Source organism: Eublepharis macularius, chromosome 17 (genome assembly GCF_028583425.1).
Source record: "Eublepharis macularius isolate TG4126 chromosome 17, MPM_Emac_v1.0, whole genome shotgun sequence".
Lineage (NCBI taxonomy): Eukaryota > Metazoa > Chordata > Lepidosauria > Squamata > Eublepharidae > Eublepharis > Eublepharis macularius.
The window spans coordinates 32611221-32636183 of record NC_072806.1 but is presented as its reverse complement, the minus strand read 5'-3'; the positions used below and the strand labels follow the sequence as shown (position 1 = coordinate 32636183).

Below are 24963 nucleotides of genomic sequence, written 5' to 3'. Positions count from 1 at the left end.
GTAACCCGCTCTTCCACTTCAACAGTGCCCCATTCAGCCCCAGGCTCATCTCACAACATTTCTCCTAGATTATACAATATTTGCTCATCAAAACTTGGCTTTGGCCAGAGGAGAACCAGAAAGGGGTTGGCCAACTTGACAGAGAAGGCACACATGAAACAGCAACAGCCTGTCTGATTTTTTAAAGGAACTGAAACACAAAAAACAAACCCAATACAAACAAAATAAAAAGGGAAGTCTCTATTTGTCACAAGAAGTGATATGATCTCTGTTGTTTGTTCTTTTAAAATTATATTCCACATTTTGGTTTGTTAAAAAAAATACCCAAGGAAGCCAATCAGAATAATGTCAACATAAAAACAGCTGAACGAAGAAACAGCTTTTTAAAAATAAAAACAACCTAGGCAATAAGTCAGGAGAAGAGGCATTCAGTCTTGAGTTCAAGGAGAGAGGCAGACTACGCTTAAATAAGCAGGAAAATGGGAGCAAGGAGCAAATTTAGCTAAGGAGCCCAAATGCTTCCCCAGAAACTACTACTCTGTTCGAATGGCAGTATTGTGTAGTGGTTAGAGTGTCAGGCTACAATCTGCGAGGATCGGGTTTGAATCCCCACTCTGCCAAGCAAGCTTGCTAAGTGCTTTAGTGCGCACATGCGCGCGTATTGGATTGGCACTGAAAGAGGACTGGGCACTCTGGCTCTTGAGCTCCTTTTTTTGCTTGTCTCATCTCAGGGAGGTGCAAATGACTGAATGGGAGAAGCTACTAAATCTTTAAATTAATGGATATTGGTGGGAGGATGCTAGAATAACCAGTATGTGAAAGGAATGCTAGGAAAAAGAGTTTTATGGGGCTAAAGAGCTTCTGGGAGTCGCTATACGGAAAGAGAGGAAAATAGCGGCCAGTAATCCAAGTGCAAGAATTAATGCCAGTACACTAAAACAATTGTGCAAGATGCTCCTGTGTGGATTCACAACAGCCAGCCTTTGAGCAGCTGAAACTTTATGCATTCTTAATCCACATGTCAATTATCACTAATATTACATTGCATGTTTGCAGTTGTGCAAGTGAGCTTCCTTCAGTGACAATTGTTGACCTCTTGCTTTGAATTCTGAAGTAGCTTGGCTTTAATTATGAAAGGCTGTTGACTCCTGACACAGGATATAGCCTCTACTCCCTCCCTCTCTTTCATTCTTTCTTCCATTCTATCATCCCGTATCAGCTTTTCTTCAAAAATGCTGAGGACTTATATGGAGAGCAGTGGCCTCAGTGGAGTGGCCTACCTTAAATCAAACAGAACCACCAGTTGGAAACCACTATTCTTCTAGAAAGAATTGGCCATTTGACCTGCCAAATATATATTTAGTTGATTAACCAAACATTTTAGAAACATTAACTTTATTTCAAACAAAAAAAAGGATTCTAGCAATCAACCGGCTGGATACTTAATTAACAAATCTATGTTTCAAGCTAACACCTTCTTGGGAAATAATGAAAGCAACCTTAACAATGTTTAAGAACGATTATACCTTTAGACTATGCGCATTCAGGTTTCTACAGATATGAACACTGCACAGTTCTTCTCTTTTAGCCTGGAACACCAGGGTCAACCAACAGCCAAAAAACTTTTACCAACAACAGAATTAGAATAAAAATAAAGCAAAGTACCAGCTCCTATTTTTTTAAAATGGCTGTGTAGGGCTGCCTGCAATTACAGTAGATGGCTAGGTGGGAGAAGCTTTGCTCTGCAGTTCGGTTTGCTTTGCTCTTGTCTACCGGGGGGTCCAGGGGCAAACCACCTTCACGCTTGCTAACAAGTAACACCATCATGAAATACAAAAGGCAAGCTGCTACCCACAGAATGACATTCTTGGCTTAAGGGATTATTTGACTAGGATCAGACAGTAAGTGGACCACTGACAATATCTGAGCAGTTAACTGACCACCGTACCAACCCTAGTTGTAAGGCACATGTTGGAGCTACACAGTTCAACCACAAGCCTGCGTAGCTCCAACACTGCCTCTAGAAGACTTTCAACACACACACACACAAAGACACAGACACACACCGCTATGCATTGCAAGGGAACATCAATAACAACATCCTGGCAGTCTTTGAGGGAATCTTGTCCACTCCTCCTGACTTCCCAATCGAGGAACCTCGGCTAAGTTTGCCACCTGAAACACACCAGTAACTTAACCCAGGACTGACTAGGCAACTGAACTGTTTGTTCACTGAAGTCACCTTTAAACAAGTCTCCCATGCTAATAAAAGGATACATGGAAAATTCCTGTGATTTAAACAGTGCGCCCTCTCTTCCTGCCCCCTACCAAAACAAGCCCAGTGACACATTTCAAATGTTCGGAAGGCAGGGGCGCACTGCAATTTCTAGGCATCAAAGTTAAATTTTTAGGAGCTTGGCTGGGAATTTTCCTCTCCTTCCCCAAACAAATTAAATAAGCAGACATAAATCACTATGCATGGGTTTACCAGCTTTAAGGAAACAAGAACAACTGATCAAGTTTCCCAAGTAAGTGTTCATATACCTCTTTGCTGCTTTGATCTCCCAGGTTTTAAACTTCTCAAGACAGTCCACTGCCTAATCCGTGCAGATATTCAGTATTCTATCAGATCCACAGAGATGCAGAATCTCTTGCCCAGGGTGTGATACAGAACATTCAGTTTTTCAAGGTTACAAAAAGAGGTTTCTTAATAAGTGATTAGGTGGCAAGAGAGGGAATAAAAAAAAAGAGTAACTTGAGATATTTTTAGCTCCGTGAACACCCAAAAGGAAAAATTCAATTAGGAAGAAAAATAGAACAGGAATTAGGACATCTCATCAAGGCACTCCACTTTGACAGAGAACACTCCAAGCCAGTTACTTCAGTAGCAAAGGACACACAAGTCCAAAAGTGGGGTAGCCACTTTGAAACTTTTTGGTGGGAAGTAACATTGCTAGTGCTTTGGGCTTGATTACCAGACATTCAAGGGATTGTGCTAGAGAAGAACATGCACACGTTACAGTCTTTGCACATTTGGTCTAACCTGGGAGTCTGAAATAAAAAGAGGAGACCAACTTCCACAACACAAGTACTCTTGTTCTGGAAGCATAATGCAAAAGCCACAAGCAAAAGGAGTGTTAAAAAGGCACTGTAAAACACACAAACCATCGCGTTTTGCACAGGGAAGCCATTGAAATTCATAAGCATAAGCACAATTTCAACAGGAAAGAAGAGACTTTCAGAATGAATAGAGCATGGTTTCCAGTCCTGAAAACACCAGGCTAACAAAATACTCTACATCCTACAATAGCCCTGCAGAGAAGATTAGCAGATCAAGTACCAATCCATATGCAAAAGAACCTCCTCAGGATACAGTGAAGCCTCCCGCCATTAGCATTCCACACCCTGGGACACTCTTACAGGATGACTCAGCCCAAACCCACCTTCCTGAGTAGATATAAATTACCTGCCAACATCTTCTCCACACTGTGACACTGAGAGATCTCTGTCTTTTGGTGCTACGCCTCTGAAGATGACAGTCACAGCTGCTGGCGAAAAGACCACGGCTATACAGCCTGGAAAATCCACAACAACCATTGTTCTCCGGCCGTGAAAGCCTTCGACAATATACCATTGCTTTATACCTTCTATCTTTTTTACACTCTTCTTGGATGTGGTTTTTGTATTATAACTCCAGTATGTCAGTACCTCTGTTCTCTGCTGACCTGGGAGTCTGCCGAGCATAGCAGCTCTTGCAACATGGTGGGAGAAAACTTTGGATACACCAGCCTCTCTCCTTCACTTTCTGCAGAAAAGATATTTCCAGGAACGATATTCTTGGCACACACACCCCGTCCTCCCACCCCGAGCATGCATGCTTTCTTTCTCTCTCTCTCCTGTCTTCCATGTAAAGTGAAAGGAACTGAGCAATGTTTGCGAAGGAACACAAAGCATCAAGGATGGACCCTGTGAACTGAGTCAAGAATCTTGTCTCGATTAAGGAAGGCTTCTATCTTCTGAAAATTTATCCATTAGTTCCTTCTCCCCCTCAATGGCTGTTTTTATTTATACAGTCAATACCTATCCTGACATATTCTACATCTCACCAAAATCTATATGACCTGACAGTACCCAGAAAAATACTACACCATATTCTTATCATATACACTTCAGAATTTCTTCTCACATTTTCCTCTGGCTTAATTTTATTCCAATATACCATAGACAGCTATCAAATGTTAAGAATATCTTCCTGCATATTACCTCTGCCCATCCCACAGTTTAATTACGGTTCTTTTATTCATCAATAGGGTAAACCAGGCGTGACAAATTCAAATACTCATTTGTATGTTTTTTTCAGTACTACACCAGCATCAATCTAGATGCTACTAGTGAATTCTTCACTAATTCCTTTGTTTCTGGCTTCCACTGTCTGAAAATAGGCCCTACTAAGGGATGTTTTGGATCATTTGGTAGTTTCGTCCTTAACACGTCTCTTAGTATCTTAAAGACCTCTTGCCAATATGCTTTTGCAACAGGACATCAGGACCACTAAGTGTAAGAGAGAACCATCTACATGTTTACAGCTCCAGCATCCTTGAAAGATTTCCCATTTTTACAATCCTGTCCAGTGTTAGATACCATCTTCACATTATCTTTAACATATTCTCTTATGTTTATGTTCAAATGGCATTTCTTGATTTCCTCATGCAGAGAGAGCCATTCTTCCTCAGCAATATTAGTCTATAATATTTTCCCCCATCTGTAAATTAATGGACTCTGATCAGTATGCATGCATATAGAGTGGACAATTATTTAAATTGTTTTTCTGGTTTGTGGATTATAATCTCAAAGCTACTGCCTAAAGCGGAGATACTGAAATTCGGAGAGGTATGCCGTGCCTGCTGTCTCTATACGTCAACATTCTACCATCTTTACTGTAAGCTACTAGCCTTATTGACTGTAAACCACTAGATTGATCCAGGAACTGGATACAACTCGGTCAAAAAGCTGCCTAAATTCTTTTGCTGACAAGACAGGCATCTGCCCTGAGCCTGCTTGCGGGGAGGGCGGAATACAAATATGATACAGTAAAATAAAAAAATAAAAAATAAATAAATACTGAATTTTTTATGTCTAGGGGCAGGATGCATGTTTCTCCCTATCTCCATTTTATTCTCACAATAAAGGTAGGTTAGGTCAAGGGAAAGCGACTGCCCCAGCTTTATGGCAGAGTGGGATCTTGAACCTGGCTCTCCCTGACACAAGGATACCCTAACCCAGTGGTGCTCGCACTGTGGATTGCTGAGAGCCACATTTGAAAATCTCATCAACCACACAGCTACATGACTATTGTATGCCCTGTGCATCACCTCAAACATGCATGAACAATAATATATCCTTTTATAATATATCCTTTTATATATCCTAATATATACCAGAGTGCCTCTGAACATCTAGGGTGGTCTTTCCCCAATACTGGGAGCTTTGTTGCACATGCAAATGTTCAACAGCGGTCTATCCCATTCCGCCACCTCGTTCACCCTCATGTGTTAATCCAGGCACAAACACAGAACCTCTGTACTAACCTGATACTGTTGTCAGGGGCAAGTTCTATTGCATTTTAAAAATTAAACAGTTTTATCTTGGGCCCTTATGATGAAATTGTGATGGTAAAGATGAAATTATTCCCCTTTCTAAAGAAACTGCTCACTTTCCTGAAACACGGGGTGGATTCCATGGGGGAACTGTGCTCAGAAGAGCCACGTGGCATTTCAAAGAGCCACTTGTGGATCCCAAGCCACTAAGGACCACTGCTCTAACCATTACACAAAACTGGTCCATGAAGCTCAGGGTGAAAGTTTTGTCAGAAATTACTGCGCTTTCAGAGACTGATTAGAGAAATGAACTCCAGCGATGCCAGCTTTTTCAAGGATATATTACCCACTCAAATCAGCCAAGATATTATGAAAATAAATATGAGTTTAGGATAGCTAGTTTTCCTGTAGATATGATGAAAGCTCACTGCCAGAGCCTATGTATGTTTACTCAGAGGCAAGCCCCAGTAAATTCAATGGGGCTTACTCCCATATAAGTGCAAGCCCTGTAGCCCATCTAGGATGACAACATTCTACTGGAGAATAAAATGTCATGACAAAACCTGAACAGCCAAACATCACTCACTGCATTACAAGAGTGTTTGAATTTTTCCCCTCTAAAAAAAAAGAGTGGAGGATGATAATGTACTAGCCACAATCCAAACAGCTACTTTAAGTAGAACACACATGCTTTTTGCATTTGAATAAACCCCCAGCACAAAGAGTATCACATACCACATTTAAAACTGCCCTGACACAGATGGAGGGAAGGCCCCAAGAACAAGCGCTTGTGTTAGCAGGTTAGAGAGGGGTCAATCCTTTACAGTTTGCAGGGCTGCCTTTGGGAGGGAGGGAGGGACAGGCCCATATGGAAACCCAAGTTCCGCTCTCCTGAGGAAGAGGGTGCAATTCTCTTCCAAGGACTTGGGTATACCTTGGTGGGTGCATATGATGGGCCAACAGGGGGGAAGACATGCCCACCCTTCCACTGTCAACAAGATATTCTTTGGTACCTTTAAATGCAACAGCCGTCAGAACCATCTATAGTACTAGGCACGTTTGAAACTATTGCTTTTATTCAAGCAATAATTACAAACACATCCCATATAGTATGGTTTTCTCTGCAAAGGGAAGCTAACATTTTATATTACTGAAGTGTTAAGAGAATGCTTGGGTCTGATAAGAAATCATTGCTTACGTTTCAGTTTTCTTCCCAGACCCTGCCAAACCCTAAATATTACATCACGAAGTATACCCACTCTACTTCTGGGATTTTTAGTGACAGAGAAACCGAGAAAAATTAAGCAAAGTGAGGGGGTTGCCTGGGGTACACACCTGTAAGACTCTGAGCCTGGAGCAATACTTGAACTCAGGATCCAAAGGCTGCCCACTTGGTTGTCTGGCACAGGTGCCACTAACCAGCCCCGACCAAAGGAGTGACCTAGAGTGAATCGCAAACACCCTGTTACTCACAAGTCAGAGTAACTTAACAGAACTGCTCCTGATCCTAGGTATATTCTCATTTCACAAGCCATTGCCTCTCTTTTCACCCTGCCCTCCAACTGCTAGGTTCCTCTGTATTTTTGTATGTATGCATAAATTATCAACAACGTAAAACCAACCTGCATATAAGCTAATTCCCTTGCATTGTTCCATGTTTGTCATTAATTACCTAAACATTATCAAGAGAGCTATTTTCTTTGTAAATATCCTCTTTCTGGTCATCCAGGTGTAATTTCCACTCAGCGCAGGTGACAAGTTCTTTTCAGCAGGGCTCGACAAGCCAAAAGCCATTATGGGCTTCCCTCTCTCTCCCTTCCAAGGAATTTCACAATAATGCGGACCCAGAGCAGCAGAGCTACAATTACTCTTGCTCAGGAGCCATTGCAAATAAAGCTGGTGCCAGCTCTCTCCAAAGAACGCAAGCTTTAAGTGCCCTAAAAACCTAGCCAAATAACTCTTGGAAATTTTGCTGGGCAAGTTGTACGTCCTTAAGCGACCTTCTGGGACAACAGGTGGGTGGTCTCACCCTAAGATCAAATGCCAAAGAGGTTTAGCTGTCCATGCAGCACGCATCTAATTAATCTTGTCCTCCCACCCCACGAGCCTCGGTCAGGACTCCCAACTGCCAGCAATTTCCCAGTAGTGTAAAGATAGTATTACTTTATGGCACGAAATTGAAGACACACAAGCAATCCCTAGCACATTGCCAAAGCAGCCCGGGCTCTTCTTTCGCCAATGCTGACATCAACACCCTCCCCACACACTCCGTTCCTTTCTTTGCTGGTGTTGCAACTGAACTGGAACAGCCAGCAACATGAGGGTGGGTGTCACACCATCAGTTGCGCAACAGGCCACATTCTCTCCTCAACGCCACCTATCAATTTGGGCCAAGCAAACTGTCCTACTTTTTGCAAGGATGAACTTGGCAGCTCTGTGGGTGGGGCTGGGGACACGCAATCCAGCTCTATGCCCAGAGAAGACAAATGAGGTCAGGAAGAGAAAGTCAACTTGTGGGTTTATTTATACAATCATGTTTGTGCCACTTTGGCGGAAGTGTGACTCTGGGAACACAAGGCTGGACAACACAGACCTCGGGGGCCATGATCCAGCAGAACTCTTAAGTTCTTAGAGCTGCCTGTCCCCCAGAGTTAGAAATCAGATTCCCTAATCTCTCATGCCATACTGTTAAGAACATCCTGTGGATCAGACCAAACAGCCACTGAATCCAGAATTCTGTTTTCCAGAAGGGCCAGCCAGAGGCTTCCAAAAAAATCGCTAAGTTTGCTTGTAGTTTTCCTGTTCTTCGCTGTAGTTTCCCTGTTCTTCGCTCCTAGCCCCACTGTACTGTTTTGTCTAATAGAGATCTTGGTTGAATGGTTTTGCATATTTTCTAATTTGCCTTGAGCCTCAGTGAGAAAAGTGTGCTATGAGCGAAGAGGAGGATGATAATATTGGCCCTTCCTACCAACTAACACGTAATGGTATACTGCCTCTGAAACTGGAGTTTCCATTTTACCACCAAGGATAATATCCCTTGGTAGATCTTTCCTCCATCAATATGGCCAGTCTCCTTTTCAAGTGACATATGGCAATCACCACCTCCACACATTTTGACAAAGAATGCCATCTGGACCCTCTAGCCTAGTATGAGCTACTCCATCTAGAAGTGCCTCTCCATAGTCTCAGAAAGCTCTTCACCAGTTCTCATAACCAAGATCTTCAAGAGGTCGGGGCTCCGAGGTTTGGGACTTTCTATACTCATGGTATGCGCTCTACCACCAAGCTTTGCTGATTCCCCTCTCCACACAGTGCCTCATACAAATGAGCAGATGGCTTCCTGTGACTCGGTAGGGAAGGTCGGCTGCTGGCCTCCCCCTCTCAGACCGAGCTTCACCCCTCCCAATTTGCCACAACCCATCCCCCATATTGGGAAATGCCACTCTAGATCTGGCCACTGTGGAAAAAAATAGAATAGTAATTCGAAGGGAAAGTCAGGCTGACCCAGAAAAGATGTCCTTGCATGACAAAGTGAGGTTCTCCAGAACAGTGAGCAAGAAAAGTGACCATGTGTCTCGTCAGTTGCTGTCCTGGGAGCCAAAACAAAACTACTTGTTCTTTGCACAAATAGATCTTCCCCGTCTTGCAAAGTGGGATTAAAGAGCAAAGGCGACAAGATCCTGAAAGCACCCAACCATAGTTTAAGAGACTGTAATAAATACCTTTTGGAAGATCCTCCAAAGGATCTTCTTATTATTTCTTAATTTCATTTTGCAGTTTCCAGTTAGATCTAAAGCCTCATCCAGCATGGCCCTACATATCAAGAAAGAGTGCCGCAAGAAATCCTGTATTGTTGATCCAGCCATGCCTTCCAGCTAACATCTGCTAGAGATGGTACTTCTAATTCATCTCTGGGCTGGACATCACTGGACCCTTCAAACACTGGTGCAGAGATGAAGTGAAAACAGTGGCAGCCTGCTCAGAGTATTGCACAGTTGAGTCTCTGTATGAGTCACTGCTCAGGTCTTTCTCCATCCAAACACAAGGCACACCCAGAACATAAGGGTGTTTGCCTTCTGAGAGTGGGTTACTCGTGCTCATTCCAAAAGTAAACTTTTCCAGTATTGATTTGGGAAAAAGAGTGTGCCTAAGTGAGCAGAATTCCAGGGTAGAAGGAAAAGAGACACCACTTTGAATACTTATAGCTATTTCCTCTCTTCACCACTAACCACCTGGTCCCCAAGAAGGGTTATATTTGGCTCATGAATGGAGCCTCCCAAGGCAGAGCTACCAGCCCTGAATCAGTTTGGTTTTCACTCCCTCAATGTCCAGCAATTCTACCTCCGCCCCCCGCCCACAAAACCCCCGCTGTGATGAAAGTGCTTGCGAATAAATGTGGAGCCTCGGAGTAAGCCACAGAGAAGCAAGCCTCTGGGCAGACTCTGACATAATAAACACAAAGCTCAGAACATGCCTCTCAACTCATTCATACTTAACACTGCTACTATCACTGAAATGCAACGTTTTTCTCTTACACAACTTAAGAGAGCTTTTGACACCATATCCAAGAGCAAGGGAAAAAATCGGGGCCTATCTTAATTGATAAAAGATTACACCGGCTAATAAAAAAATCTCTATTCTTCTTGTGTGGCTCAAATCCGCTGTGGAAAAAAGGGAGAACTCACAAAGTGCTTTCGCCTTGAGAGAGGAGTGAAGCAAGGCTGCCTCTTAGCACCCCTTCTGCTCAATCTGTGTCTGAATGCAACTGCACTCTTTTCAGCAGAATTTCACCCTCCGTATTTATCTTCAAAGGGGCAAACTTTACTCCTCTATGTGGATGATGCCATCCTTATGTCCTACACTCAGGTTGGATTGAGAAGACTCCTAAATGTGAAGAACTATTAAAGGTTCAAAAATTAAAAGTTATGGTCTTCTTTAAAGCCAAGAGAATTACCCCCTCGGTCTGGAGAATTGGCCGTATTCAATTAGATCAAGGCTTTAAACTTCCATACCTGGGTGTGGTTTTGGATCCTCATCTCAACTGGCAATCCCACTTTAAATTTGCAATAAATAAAATCAAAACTTCTGTGTCAGCGACCAAGCACTTCTTCTTCTCTAAGGGAGGCAAATATATCCCAGAGGGTTTGCATGTTTTCACCCATGAAAATCATTCCACAGCTCCTTTATGGGACTTCAATATGGATCCTCCGAGTAAATGAGAACCAAGATGACCCACTTTGCCATTTCCGGCGATGTATTATAGGAACCCCAAAATGTATACCCGGGATAGCTTTAAGATTAGAATTGGGCCAGGGCTCTATCGAAGCCAAAGCGTGGCTGCATGCATTTAAACACAGGATAAAGGTCTTTTTCTCCACTAAGAATGATGGTCTGCTCTATGAGCTAAATCAAGATCAATTCTAGTCCCGCTGGATGAAAGAAATAGACAAGAAAGTCTAGTCTCAGCCTAGCAAAGGATGCTATACGCAGACCTGAGAAAAGCGAATCTTTTCTAGCTATCAAGAAACACATAAAAGACCTAGATTAGCTCAGTAATACAAGCTCAGAGAGTATGCTCCGCTAAGTTCTTTGACATCCTTCCACTTCAGGGTGCATAAAAATCAATGATTTTTTTTAAAAAATCAAAAAAATCAGATTTTTTTGATTTAAATCGGATTTTTTTGATCTAAATAGGATTTTTTAAATTTAAATTAGATTTTTTAAAATAAAATGCTTTTTTGAGGAAAATATATTACCATCCAAAGGTTATTCCATCATGAAATAAAGATTAGTTTTTAATTATGTAGAATAAGGCTGTATATGTTTAATTTTTTTGGTAAATAAATTCCATTAATCCATTCACAATGTCATGCTCTTCCAGAGGTTTTTGTAAGATTATTGGGCAGTTTCTCTGCCTACGAGACATTATCACAGATGCTTGGTTTTGCAGTTCTCAAAACTGAATTTGTGTCAGCTCAGCAGAGATCACATGCCTCTTCTTCACAGCAAAAATGCTGTAACATGAACAGAGTTGAGAAAAAGACCTTAATCCTATTGTTCTACAGCAAATAACATATGCTGTAATGTTATTGTTTCAGTTGAATAAATAAAACAATTTAAATTGGTATTATTAAGGTAATGATTATTTTTCTCCTTCCAATAAAGTACAACAGAAAAGTTGTCCAAATATGAATGATTAAACTAAACTGGGGATAATTCATCTCACAATAAATTAACTATAATGTGTTTCTAATAGTATTAAAATCAATATTTTATACAACTGTAAAACTAATATGAAAAGTTGTTATTCTAAAAATCTTCATCTACTTGCATATTAAAGTTATACCAGCAAGAATTAGTCTTTATGTAGAAAACTATGATTTAAATCAAGCCTTACTGACTAGTGATTTAAATCGTGATTTAAATCATGATTAAAATCAGTTTGATTTAAATCAAATCCACCCTGTTCCACTTCCAACCATTCCAACCTACATTAAACACCTAATAGCTCCTCGTTATTGTAGAGCATTCATGCTCGAATGTATGAATGCTGCCCCCTCAGCAGTCCTCTATGGGAGATATTGCAATTTACATTTTGCCAATGTTTTGAAAAAGGTTGAGTTCTTGTCCCATATGATACTGGAATGCCCTCATCATACCTCTTACTGTGAATTATGGATCGCCCCCATTTTAACTAAATTACTTTCCACTGTACTAAAACATAATATTGTCCCCTATCTGTTGGTGAATAGAGACCCAAGGACTTCGCTGGCTGTGGCCAAGTATCTCTCCACCGTATTTTCCTTAAAAAAATAAAGACTGCTTATTCGCTGCTCAGGATCATTGGATCAATGGAGCTTGAAAGAAAGGAAAAATCTTCCTCTTACAAGGTAATTATTCTAAAATGGATCTTGCACTGTATATCTCTTACACACAAACATGCACGCTTCAGTAGCCTGCTATTAAGCAAACAGGCAGCATGCTGAAAAAACAATCAGGGGCCAAACTGCATAGTCCTGCAGGGAGATCATAACGACCTACAACAATATTAAGAGAGGTCACACAGACACTTCTAAAGGAAAAGAATTGGGGCATCACTGTGTCTGCTAGCAAACTGACCCAGGAAGGTCCTTCTGCTGCCAGAAGATGCCTGCCTCTCTATTTTGCCTCCCTTAGCTAGTCCCACATCCATTAGTATCTCCCAAAATGAAAAGATTGCCTCTTGGAGCAAAGCGTAGCTCAAAACCAGCCTTATCGTGAGCACCAGCTAGTTTTACGGAGGGTCTCACAGTTCTTAAGCATCAGTCCCAAAAGGAGTGCAATGGGGTTCCCAACAGACAAGATAGGAGCCGATCATGGGGAAATACCAGGTATGCAGAAAAATACAGCTTCGTGCATTAACCAAAAGTGGGAGGGGAGACTAAAATGGCCTGACAAACACTGAACATGCTTCTGGATGCAGGCTGTAGGCAGTTAAAGGGAAGGGGGGCATGAATTAGCCTGTTCAAGCTTCTGAATACTTATAGTATACAAAAGAGAAGCTCCTTGTGGGTGACTGGTTTGTGGAGCCCCGTGGTGCAAAATGGTAAGCTGCAGTACTGCAGCCCAAGGTCTGCTCACGACCTGAGCTCGATCCTGGCGGAAGCTGGGTTCAGGTAGCCAGTTTAAGGTTGACTCAGCCTTCCATCCTTCCGAGGTCGGTAAAATGAGTACCCAGTTTCCTGGGGGTAAAGTGTAGATGACTGGGGAAGGCAATGGCAAACACCCTGTAACAGAAGTCTGCCAAGAAAACATCGTGATGCGACGTCCCCCTATGGGTCAGTAATGACTTGGTGCTTGCACGGGGGACTACCTTTACCTAGTAAACAGACTCAAATACTAACAGTCTTGAACAGGACTTATCTGTGGTCAAGATAAGTAAGATATGTGGAACAGGATGGCATCCAGCCATCCCCAAACTAAGATAATATTTAACATTTATATATCATCTTTCAAGCACCCCAAACAATGCATATGTTAACTCAGCAATCCACTCAACAGCCTTCCAAGACAGACTAGGATTCTTATTTGAAAAATGTTGGCGGGGGGGGGGGGGGGGCTGACACAGATCAGAAGCCTGAGTTCATGGATAAGCTAAGAGATGAACCAGCTCACAGCTTATACTCTTCATTACTATGCTACACTGACTCCAAGAACTGCAGAAGGATAAGGGCAGAGAGAGAAACAGAAAAGAATCGTGTCAATGGTAAAGCAAACACCTCAAGAATTCAAGGGAACTTTGTCCTAGATGAAAATATGCATCGGAAGAGCCCTGCTGGTCTTTTGCATTGATAAGAGAGAGACTTTGTACTGCCTCCAAGCAATTATTTTTAAAACTATACTCTTCCATAGGCTGTAGCTCTCAAACACAAGATGAAACCAGCGAATGAAGCAACTGGGTTCAAAGAAGAGCTCCACAAAAACAGACACATAATTTCACATTTCTAAAAGATGTTTAGAGATGCTATTGGAGTTTATATTCAGTTTCTCAAATTACTATAACACAATACGGGAAGTCCCCACAGCACTATTACAGGAATTGTGCAATGCAAAGATCCCACCTGCAGACAAATCTATGGTCTCCAGAAGAAATATTGGTATTTCAGAACACACTAATTTACCACCGGGTGAAATCCAAACATTAAAACATAGCTCAGTATCGTTGTCAACAGTATTAATCAAACCTCCACCAGCCACAAATTCACCAGGCAGGTTTAGGCAAGTTGTTACAACTCAGCCTAGGTCCTTAATCTATAACATGGGAAGAATGATACTGTTTTCCCTGTGACCCCTGTGACAAAGCAGATTGAGTGATGTGGCAGGACTGAGGAGAGCAAAGTTCAAACTGTTGGGTGATTGCGGGGGGGGGGGGAGGGTCAGCCACGATTTTGCAGCCTAACTTACTTTGTTGCAAAGATAGAGGGGCGAGAACTCTAACCACTGAGCTCCTTGGAGGAAGGGTGATAGAAAAACCAAATAAATATTAATACTGCCCCTTTGGTAACACATTTCTAAAGGGTCACACAGCTCAGTGGCAGAGCATCTGCTTTGCAGGCAAAAGGTCCCTGGTTCAGTCACTGCCATCTCCAGTTTAAAGGATTAGGTAGCAGGTGCCATGAAAATCCTCAGTCTGAGACCCTGGAGAGCTGCTGCCTGTCAGCATAGACAATACTGAGCTTGATAAATCAATGGACTTACTCAGTATAAGGCAATTAATTGCCTGTGTTCATGCATTTATTTATTTTTTATTCTAACCTCCTTTAAAGGCCTTCAGGACAGCATACGTGGCGTTCATGTCAAAACAATCCTGGGAGATAGCTTATGCCAAGAAAATGAGAGAGAGTACCTGGAATTTAAGATCACCCAGCAAACTTCTTAGCTGTCTGGAAATTTGAACTTGAGCCCTCCAGGCCCTAATCTGACATCCGAAACATTATGCCAAACTTGCCCACAGCTCAAGTGTGCTACATGCAGGCAATGTCTTTTAAAACTACATTATCTATAGGGTGCAATGAAGCTGAGCTACCAAGAGACAAAGTGTTTGGGTCTTGGGCACCTGACTCTGCAGTGACCTAGCAAGCACAACCCCCGAAATAGTACTGCAACCCTTTTGAACGCATTTTACTGACAAGTTCAACCAAATAGGACGTAATTCTTAGAAAGCGGGCTTAGAATTATAGTCTTGGTATAAACTATTTTGAATTTGTACACTAGAGGGAGCAAGCGCAGGGAGAAAAGAGAAAGAATCTCACTCAGGTGTGAAGGAGAAAGGGCAGAGGAGGAAAGACGCAGGTTACATCAAACTGACCTTTAGAACAGGGGGGAGCTGGTATAGGGACGAACTGTAAGAAAATGCAGCTCAACATCACTGAACACTCCTAGGCCTCCAGTCTGGAGAAGCTGCAATGCTGTTTTGCAACAAAATATCAAAACCCTCATTTCCCTCTTCCACCAGACTAACTCTAGTGATTCCCAAAGGGAAATTGGCATTCTCATATTCTTGGGCAATGGGAGCGCACTGCTGGGAGGTAAATCCAGGGACAATCTGAACTTTCCATTCAATTTGGTAGAAAGCAGGGGGAAAACCAGGGAGAAGGAGATCAGCATCTCCACCACATACTCAGCAGCTTTAGAATTGCAAGGAAATGACCCTCTTTACTAAGGCTGGGATCATTTTCAGGGGCACGGAGGAAATTCGGGCAGACACATGTTCTCTACCACTACAACGCAACCACTGGCAGCTATTCACTCGGGCACAGGGTGTCTCACGATACCCAAGATTAAAGTGACCCTAAAACACAGACTAGGCTGGCTTCCTTCTACGGCGCATCGGGCTCAGATTCCCAAGCCGACGGGACGAGGCTTCTGTCCCTCACCGCCGAGAGCCCAGGAGCGCCCATAAGACTAGCAAAACCTGCGCTCGGGTCTGAGCTTTGGCGAGCCACAGCTCCCTTCTTCAGCCAGCCGTCGGGCAGGCGGTTTTCAGCGACGCCCACGACCACCTGGGCAAATCCTCCCTTCCCCACAGCCGGGGCTCAGGGCAGCGGAGTCAGATCATCCCCCCGACATCTGGATGAGGAACCCCTTGCTGGGTAGCCTCCGCAGACACAGATGCGTTTGCTGGCAGGCGGCCGTTTGCCCGCGTCTGCGGTGCCCACAGAGCCGCCGGCTCCGAGACTGCGAGCTCCTCGGGGCAGCGGCCCTGCGCGTCTCCCTCGCCCCCCTGTCAGGCTCCAGCCGGCGTCCCCACACCGACGCTATTCCCGGCAAGGCGACGCACGCGGGGCGCCAGAGCAGGCGGGGGCCCCCAGAGGGAAAAGGAGCCCCCGTCGAGCCGGGAGGCGGACCGGGACGCAGAGCCGGCTCGGCCCCTCCGGCCCCTGCCAGGGGCTCCTGGGGAGGCCCCTCCCCGAATCCCCTGAGGGGGACCCGAGGGGCTGCCTCCGCACTCGCCCTGAGGGGGCAGCCGCCACCCGCGCCGCCGTTCCCCTCCGCCCGCCGTTCCCCTCCTCACTTGCGCCTCCTTCCCGCCGTCCTCCGCCTCCCTCCGGCGGCCGCGGCTGCTGTGCGCGGCGTCTCCGTCCGGCTTCTGGGGCGCCGCTGCCTCCTTCCCCGCCTGCCGCTCTCGCCGCCTGGGCTCGGGCCAACCCGGAAGTGGAAGGCGGGCTCCGAGCCCGGCTCCGCCCATTGCCGGAAGCGGCTTTTCTCACCCGAGCGCATTGCCACTCCTCTACCTCACTTCCGTGGCCGCTCCAGCTTTTTTTCCCCCCTCCCGTCAACGCGATTATCCCTCCGAGCCCCTCCGGATTGGCCGTGACGTCACGGGTTCGGGACACGCGCTGTAAGCCGCGAGCGTGAATCGACGCCACGTCACTGATTGGACAGGGCGTGTGTGACGTCACGAAAAGGCGTCTTGGCGAGAGGTGAGGTGAGGTAACGCGGCCGGGAGGATTGCGCGCTGATTGGTTGGGAGCGTTTGTGACGCGGCCGGCCGGAACTTGTCGTGGCTGCAGATGGGAGGCGGTGAGAAGAGGCGGGCTGGGGTTCCGGCCTCGAGTGAGGCGTGCGAATGAGGTGGGAGACCCGGAGGGACGCGGGGGGAGGGAGAAGTGGCGGGGCAGGAAAGGCGCCCGGATCGAATCCCGCCTCAGCCACGAGGGAGCCTCGCCGGTGTGAGGGGACGGTTGCTGTGAGGGAGAGGCGCTGTGGGGGTGGAGGAGGCCCAGCAAGAGGAGACGCGATCCCGACAAGGTGGGCCTTCAAAGCCCTTTAGAGCAGGGGTTTAAAAAGCGAAATCCAGCCATCTGTACCCATTCTGGAATGGCTGGAATGTTGGGTAAGGGGCTGGAGAGACGCAGGTTCAGAGCCCCCCCCTTTTGCCTTGAGGCTTGTCAGGTACCTTGAAGTTGAGGTCCCGGAGATGCAGAACAGACCAAAGGAAAGGCCTCTTTCCTTTTGTCCTTAGGATGTGGTCATGGCCAAAGCCACAGATGCCTTCAAAACAGGCTTAGACAGCTACACGGAGGACAGGTGTGACAGTGGCCACTAGCCATGTGACCAAAAGGAACCTCCACATTCTGAGGCAGTCAACCTCTGAATACGAGTGCCAGCGGCAACATCAGGGGGCGGTTTCAGCCTCTGTGCCCTGCTGTTGGCTCTGCCGGAGTAACTGGTTGGCCGCTCTCTCAAACAGAATCAAAAAGAGTCCAGTAGCACCTTTAAGACTAACCAACTTTATTGTAGCATAAGCTTTCCAGAATCAAGTTCTCTTCGTCAGATGCATGGTGTTTCTGTACCATGCATCTGACAAAGAGAACTTAATTCTCGAAAGCTTGTGCTACAATAAAAATGGTTAGTCTTAAAGGTGCTACTGGACTCTTTTTGATTTTGCTAACACGGCTAACTCCTCTGCATCTCTCAAACAGGATACTGGATTAGATGGTCTGATTCAGCATGGCTGGTCTTGTGTTTGTATGATCTCCGCTAGTCACTGTCAGCATAATCTGTCTTTCAGGGTTTAAATGAAGGAGCAGAGAATCATGTGCTCTGTATTGAACTCACTGGAGGTATAAGAAATAATATCAGAGTAAAATGTTCTTTTAAATTAAATCAAGGGGGACATACCATTGTGTCATGCTGCCCCTAAAATAAGAAAGAGGGAACGGAGATCTGCAGCGAAGTGGAATTTTGCTGTTCAGGACCCCCTCTCACCATATATGCCATGGAGGGTGCTTCAATCAGCTGGTAAAAATCTGCTGGTGGTCCCTGGCCCCAGGGAGGCTCACCTGGTCTTGACCAGAGCTAGGGCCTTCTCCATCCTGGCCCTGACCTGGTGGAACTCTGTCTGTGGAAACCCGGGCCCAACAAGACATATAATCTCTTTGTTGGGCCTGCAAGACAGAGTTGTTCCACCAGGCATATGGTTGAGGCTAGGGTATAGGTGTGCCTTCCCGCCAGCCTCCTGTCCGGGGTGGTGGCGGTGTGACTCCCCCCACCCCGAGATTCCATCAGTGAGATCGTGCTGTTCTCTCCACCTCCATCTGTCATCTAAAGTTTTATTATTGTACAAACTGTATCTTATGTATGTTTTTAACGTAATTTATAAATGTTATTACCAGGGCTTTTTTTCAGGGGGAACGCGGGGGAACGGAGTTCCGGAACCTCTTGAAAATGGTCACATGGGCTGGTGGCCCCGCCCCCTGATCTCCAGACAGAGGGGAGTTTAGATTGCCCTATGTGCCGCCAAGCGGCGCATAGGGCAATCTAAACTCCCCTCTGTCTGGAGATCAGGGGGCGGGGCCACCGGCCATGTGACCATTTTCTCCGAGGGCAACCCACTGAGTTCCACCACCTCTTTTCCCAGAAAAAAAGCCCTGGTTATTACTCTGCTCTGATCCCATTTGCAGAGAGAGTGGACTTAAATCCAATAAATCAAATCAATTTCTCTAAATATTCCTCAGACAACTCCAGAATTAGTTGTGGAGTGGATTTATTAAAATATGTCTAGGTGATGCAAAAGTGGATTATTGTATGGAAACAGGACTTGCTTGGGCAGAGATTCAGTTTTTACATAAAACAGTCAGAGACTTCTGTACATATTGAATGGACAAATTAACAAAAGTGACTATAATGAACATTTCCAGAAAGAAGTCATCTCAGTACATTAGTAAAAAGAATTTGGCTGGTGTTGTTTTTAAAGCCTTATCTATTTAAACTTTTAAAAACAAGTTTTTAATAAGGCAGCCAGCATTCAAAAATTCTTGTTAGACTGTCTAAAAATATGCCTGTTGGCTATTTAAATGGGAAAGGTGCACCAATAATGTGCTTCTGGCAGCTTTATTTCTTTGTTTTGTTTGGTAAAATATCTATATCCTGTTTTTTCACTACTAGGAAATACTTTGAAAACAGCTAACATTAAAAAATCTTAATGTAGGCCATGTTTACAAACTGGGCCTATTAATCGTGTTTGCGTTTCTCCTTTTTTCAAAGAAGCATACGTGTTAAGGTGTACCCAAGAGCCTCGCAGCAAGCCTGTGAGGTAGGCTAGGTACAAAGAGGATATCATGTTAAACTTCCTGGCTCACTGAAGAACTCAAACCCAAGACTCCACTCTCTTGAGTCCATCTCTGTCCAATACAGCCCTGGGCCTCACTGTGACAGTCTGAAATTGTCCTTTTGCAATCCTGAAAGTTCCAATAACTCTCTGCACATTTGTTTTTTTCTTAGTCTCTAGAAGCGCTATGGATTACCTTTCTAAGCCTGGGCTCTTCAGCATAATTGCCGGAGTGGCCTGTGGGGTGTGCCTCGGCTGGGGCATTCGCGGACGGCTCTTCCGCCCATCCAAAGCCAGAATGACTGCGGTTGCCAATGAACTGGGCAACGAGGCCAGCATTATGGGTGAAGGTGGGGAATTCAAGATGGTGATTGTCGTTCGGAACGATCTGAAGATGGGCAAGGGCAAAGTGGCCGCCCAGTGCTCCCATGCTGCCGTTTCATCCTACAAGCAAGTTCAGCGCCGAAACCCTGAACTCCTTAAACAGTGGGAATATTGCGGCCAGCCAAAGGTAGTCCTGAAGGCTCCCGATGAGGAAACTCTTCTGCAGCTCCTGACAGAGGCCAAATTACTGGGCCTGACGGTCAGCTTAATCCAGGACGCAGGGCGCACTCAGATCGCCCCAGGATGCCGGACTGTCCTAGGCATCGGACCGGGACCAGCTGAAATGGTGGATAAAGTTTCTGGGCACTTAAAACTTTTTTAAAAGGAAAGGAAACAAATCCTAGAGCAGTGATAGGGAACATAATCCCGATTGATTTTCCATTGTTCTTTTTTTGGAAATGTATAAAGTACATACATCTACCTACACTCCTTGTGTCATAAATCAGTTTATAAACTGCTTTGGAATGCAGATGGTTTCAATAAAATTATACACACAAGATGGGGAAGGATCTGGGCTGGAGCTGAGGGTGGGCCTGATGGGGGGTGCTTGGCAGTGGCTGCTTTCCCTCCCTCGTCCATGGCAACTGGTGAGACGGGGATTTCCTCTGGAGTGTGATCTAAACAAGAGGGAAGGAGGGCTGCCGAGCTGCTGCCCCTTCCCCAGAGGACCAACTTCGGTTTGCTCATGCATCTGGTTGCCTGCAGCGAACACCTAAACAGGAGTTGAAAGAGGCACAGGGTCTTATCATAATGGCTTCATTGGTCATAAAGTTGCCTCTGGGTCACCCAAGTGCTGTTGGCCCCAGCAGAGCATTTGACCCACACTAGCATGTGACCCCTTTCCAACATGCCAGTAGCTGTTTGAGTTAATGGCCTGGGAACGGGCCCAGTGTAGCCCCACTCAGGAGAAAACAGCTTTGTCCTGGCGAATTGCTGGGGAATTGGAGATAAAAGTAGTGAGCAGTATTCTATCACTCTCAGGTGTTTCCAGCCTTCAGAAGGATCCTTGCAGCCACCCAAGCCCAGAGTGAGGAAGGACAAACAGAAATCTCAAGCACAGGTCCACTGAGAGGAGGGGACAGTTTCACCCCATTTTTGCTCAAGCCTGCCAACTTTTGCCACTGTTACTATGCATGGATCCTGAAAGTTCAGGAATGATCTCTAGCTTTGGAAATAACGGCAGCAAACAGACAAGAATATGGAGAAACTCTGTGCCTTATACACCAAGCGTAGGATACTGCCCCGTATTTCCAAATGCTCCATCCATCCACACATTTTTCTGGGTTCTCCTAGCTTTCCACAAACAACGCAAAACTGAGTGATTCAAAAAGGCTTTTGTATTGTAGGGAGGGGCTCTCAGATGCTTCACTAATGAGTTAAGGACCACAGACTTCACCCCCATGTTGCCTTACCTACTACCTGTCGTCTTAAAGATGTGCTCCTATGAGCTGCTTGTGCTTCGTGTGGTCTGATGTCAGCCCTAGAATTGCTTCTGTTCTGTTGCAACATTTCTTCAACTCTGTATTGGATTCTTACTAATGCTACGTCTTTGTAAACTTGTATTTCTTTACCCTCTGGCATTGTTTATGGAAATGTCCATGAAACGGACCATACCAATCTCACACTGTGTAATCTGCCTTAAGTCTCAGTGAGAAAGGCGGACTATAAATGACGTCAATAAAATAAATATTAATAGAACTGGAAGCGAGGCACACTGTCCACAGACTCTGCTTGTATGTTCTTGATTACTTCTCAGCACAACAAAGCAGCTAGGTGCGAGAGCATTAATGTGTGCCTTCTGCCAAAGGCTTTGTTTGCTCATCATAGCTCAAAGGGTCTGCACTTTCTCAGATCCCCTGGTGTCCACTGGCTGCAGCCCGAGCTGGCTCGAAGAACATCCATGTGCTTGATACTACTTCCCCACGAATTGGCAAAGACAGCTTAGCACTATGGAACAGACAGCTCTCCTTCATTAGGAACAGGGTAATGGACGTCAAGCTTGATTCTCAGATGGCACATTTCAGCCTTTCGTATTTAACTTGCATGCTGGCCCAGTTGCAGTACATACACTTCCTTGCAAGGAATCTCCACCGGTGACATCACTTGTCACGAAGCTGAATGCGTGCATGAGGTTCTTATGCACTGACACAGCATCACAGTTTAGAGCATAAGCTGCGAGCAGGGACTTTCCTTAAATCTCAGCCATAAAAGCACACAGTAAGCTTAAGCCACCCCACCCCCCAGCCCGTGTCTCTGCTATCGGCATAACAGTGCTTTAAAAATGAATGTGATCACACTTGCGTGATGTGCTTTGAAACCCTGTGTTATATAAACTCTAAGGAGCATCAAGTATATTGGATTTACAGTTGAAGAGATCATTATATGAGAAAGCCAGAAATACGTTATTTGCCTTCAGCAAGACAGAGATGATGGCACTTGTTAACAGTTCTGTGAAGGAACCGAGAGGATTCTTCGGAACAAGGCTACATCCTGCTAGAAAGGACAATATTCCGCCACAATAATATTCTACCGGGGCTATTTAGAAAAACATCAGACTTCTGAGTAAACTTAAAAATCATGAAAAAAGCAGACAGGCCCTCTTATGGATTAAAAAGTGGTTAAATGACAGGAAGAAATATACGTCTCTTGCAACAGAAAAGTGCTTTCCTATATGGAACAGTATTGGAGCTGGTGCTATTTTTTTAAAAAAATGATCTGGAGTTGGGAGTAAGTAATGTGAGAACCAATATGATGTAGTGCTCGAAGTGCCAGATGGAGATCTGGGAGATCCAGGTTCAATTCCCTGCTCTGCCAAGGGAGCTTGCTGGTGACTGGGCCAGTCGCACACACTCAGCCTATCCTACCTCACAGGGTTGTTAAAAGGATAAATTTATTTATTTAATTGCATTTATAATCCGCTCTCCCCACAAGCGGGCTCAGGGCGGAGCAAAACTGGCATCTTCAGAGGTGCAAAAGAACCTCCTCAGGATACAGTGAAGCCTCCCTCCATTAGCATTCCACACCCTGGGAAACTCTTACAGGATGACTCAGCCCAAACCCACCTTCCTGAGCAGATATAAATTACCTGCCAACATCTTCTCCACACTGAGACACTGAGAGATCTCTGTCTTTTGGTGCTACACCTCTGAAGATGCCAGCCACAGCTGCTGGCAAAACGTCAGGAACTACAATGCCAAGACCACGGCTATACAGCCCAGAATATCCACAACAACCATGTATTATCTTTGTTCCTATCTCCCAATCAAGAAAAAGTCAAGCCAGAATAAAGACTACGGAGCAGAGCAGAGGATTTCCCTGTAGCGTTTATGCTGTGCTGGAGGAACACAGCGGGTATGCCGAAACTCTGAAATGTAATTTGTCAGGTGCTCCCGGAGGAATCAGAAGCAGGCCAACTTGGACAAAAAAAACACAAGGGCAGTTACATTAGCAACTGCTTCCACTGAAACATTTATGCAAGACAGCAACTGATGCAACAGTGTGTAAGACAAGTGGCGTGTTGTGTTGCTTGCTTTGCAGCCTCTGAGCTGGGCCTTTTTAAAGACAACAGCATGGAAGGTGAGCCTGCACTGCCCTCTGGTGGCCATTTTTAAACAACAGTTTAAAGGGTTTTTTAAATATTAGGTGGTGCCATGTCAGGCTATTTGAGGCTGATTCCGCACACGTTGGATAATGCATTTTCAATGCACTTTATCAATCGTTTGAGGTGGATTTTTTGTTCCGCACACAAAAAAATCCATTCCAAATGATCTATAAAGAGGATTGGAAGTGCATTATCCAACGTGTGCAGAATCACTCATAGCTGCAGTAATATTACAGCACAAGTTTTTGTGAGCTAGAGCCCACTTCAGCAGAATTCTTAGTAAGTTATAAGTACTTAAACTGAACAGTAGGGTTAAAGGCCCTGAAATGCAAGAGGTATCATCTACTTTTAGGTAAAAGAATACAGGGCCATAGTTGTTGGACTCAAAGGAATTTTGAAATGTGTGGAAAACTGTTTCACCTAGGAGTTTTCCTTTTGACAGTGTAATTTAATGTTGATTTACTTAGGTTTAAACTGAAACAATGCTTTTCTCAGCCATTAGAGATGTTAAAGTGGTGAGCATAAAATTATGGTAATTTATCTTCCACTACAGCTTTCTTAAACTGTTCTTAAGCTTATCTTGTAAGCCTGCAAACATTATGTGCCAGATGTGTACATACATATTCAAAATAAATCCTGAGTATGTGTACATCTGAATCTGTCAACAAATATGGAAAACAACGGCCCACAGACTGGAAACGCTCAGTCTTACATACCAATTCCAAAAAAGGAGGAGGCCAAAGAGTGCAGCAACTATCGGATCATTGTGTTAATTTCCCACGCAAGCAAAGTGATGCTCAAAATTCTACAGCAAAGACTTACCATACATGGAACGAGAAATGCCAGATGTTCAAAAAGGAAGAGGCACTAGAGATCACATTGCAAATTTATGATGGTTAATGGAAAATACCATGGAATTCCAGTAGAAAATCAGCCTGTGTTTTATAGATTACAGCTTTTGACTGTGTGGATCATGAAAAGCTATGGATAGTGTTAAAAGCCATAACATCTGATTGTTCTGATGCGCAACCTGTACTCTGGACAAGAGACTACTGTTAGGGCAGAATATGAGGAAACAGAATGGTTTCCAATTGGCAAAGGTGTCAGACAAGGATGCATATTATTTCCCTTCCTGTTCAACCTCTATGCAGAACATATAAGGAAAGTTGGATTAGATCTAGAAGAAGGTGGAGTGAACATTGGTGGAACGTTAATAATTTGAGATATACAGATGACACATTACTGGCATAAGAATGAAGATTTGAATCAACTACTGAAGGTTAAAGGAG

At 44.6% G+C, this 24963-nt stretch overlaps 2 protein-coding genes across 9 annotated transcripts in view; one reads left to right on the top strand and one right to left on the bottom strand.

The window, feature by feature from the left end:
• Positions 1-16773, bottom strand: part of VMP1 (vacuole membrane protein 1) — a 143904-nt gene extending 127131 nt beyond the window's left edge. For 2 of the 4 annotated variants that reach the window (XM_055001392.1, XM_055001389.1), the window contains exon 1: positions 16651-16773. The gene's annotated coding sequence lies outside the window, so the exon portion shown is untranslated. Of the gene's footprint in view, positions 1-3466; positions 3484-6932; positions 7039-16650 lie in introns of those variants that run through there. The other 2 variants (XM_055001390.1, XM_055001391.1) reach the window with 2 other exon arrangements.
• A 162-nt stretch (positions 16774-16935) lies between these two features.
• Positions 16936-20493, top strand: PTRH2 (peptidyl-tRNA hydrolase 2). 5 transcript variants are annotated; one of them, XM_055001462.1, is made up of 2 exons: positions 16936-17059; positions 19863-20493. In XM_055001462.1, exon 2 carries the CDS (start codon positions 19877-19879, stop codon positions 20393-20395), a length of 519 nt encoding a protein of 172 aa, XP_054857437.1. In that variant the 5' UTR covers positions 16936-17059; positions 19863-19876; the 3' UTR covers positions 20396-20493. The 5 variants fall into 5 exon arrangements, with proteins under 5 accessions (XP_054857437.1, XP_054857438.1, XP_054857435.1 ...); XM_055001463.1 differs by having other exon boundaries at positions 16936-17064; XM_055001460.1 differs by lacking the exon at positions 16936-17059 and adding an exon at positions 17130-17210.
• The last annotated feature ends 4470 nt before the right edge of the window (positions 20494-24963 follow it).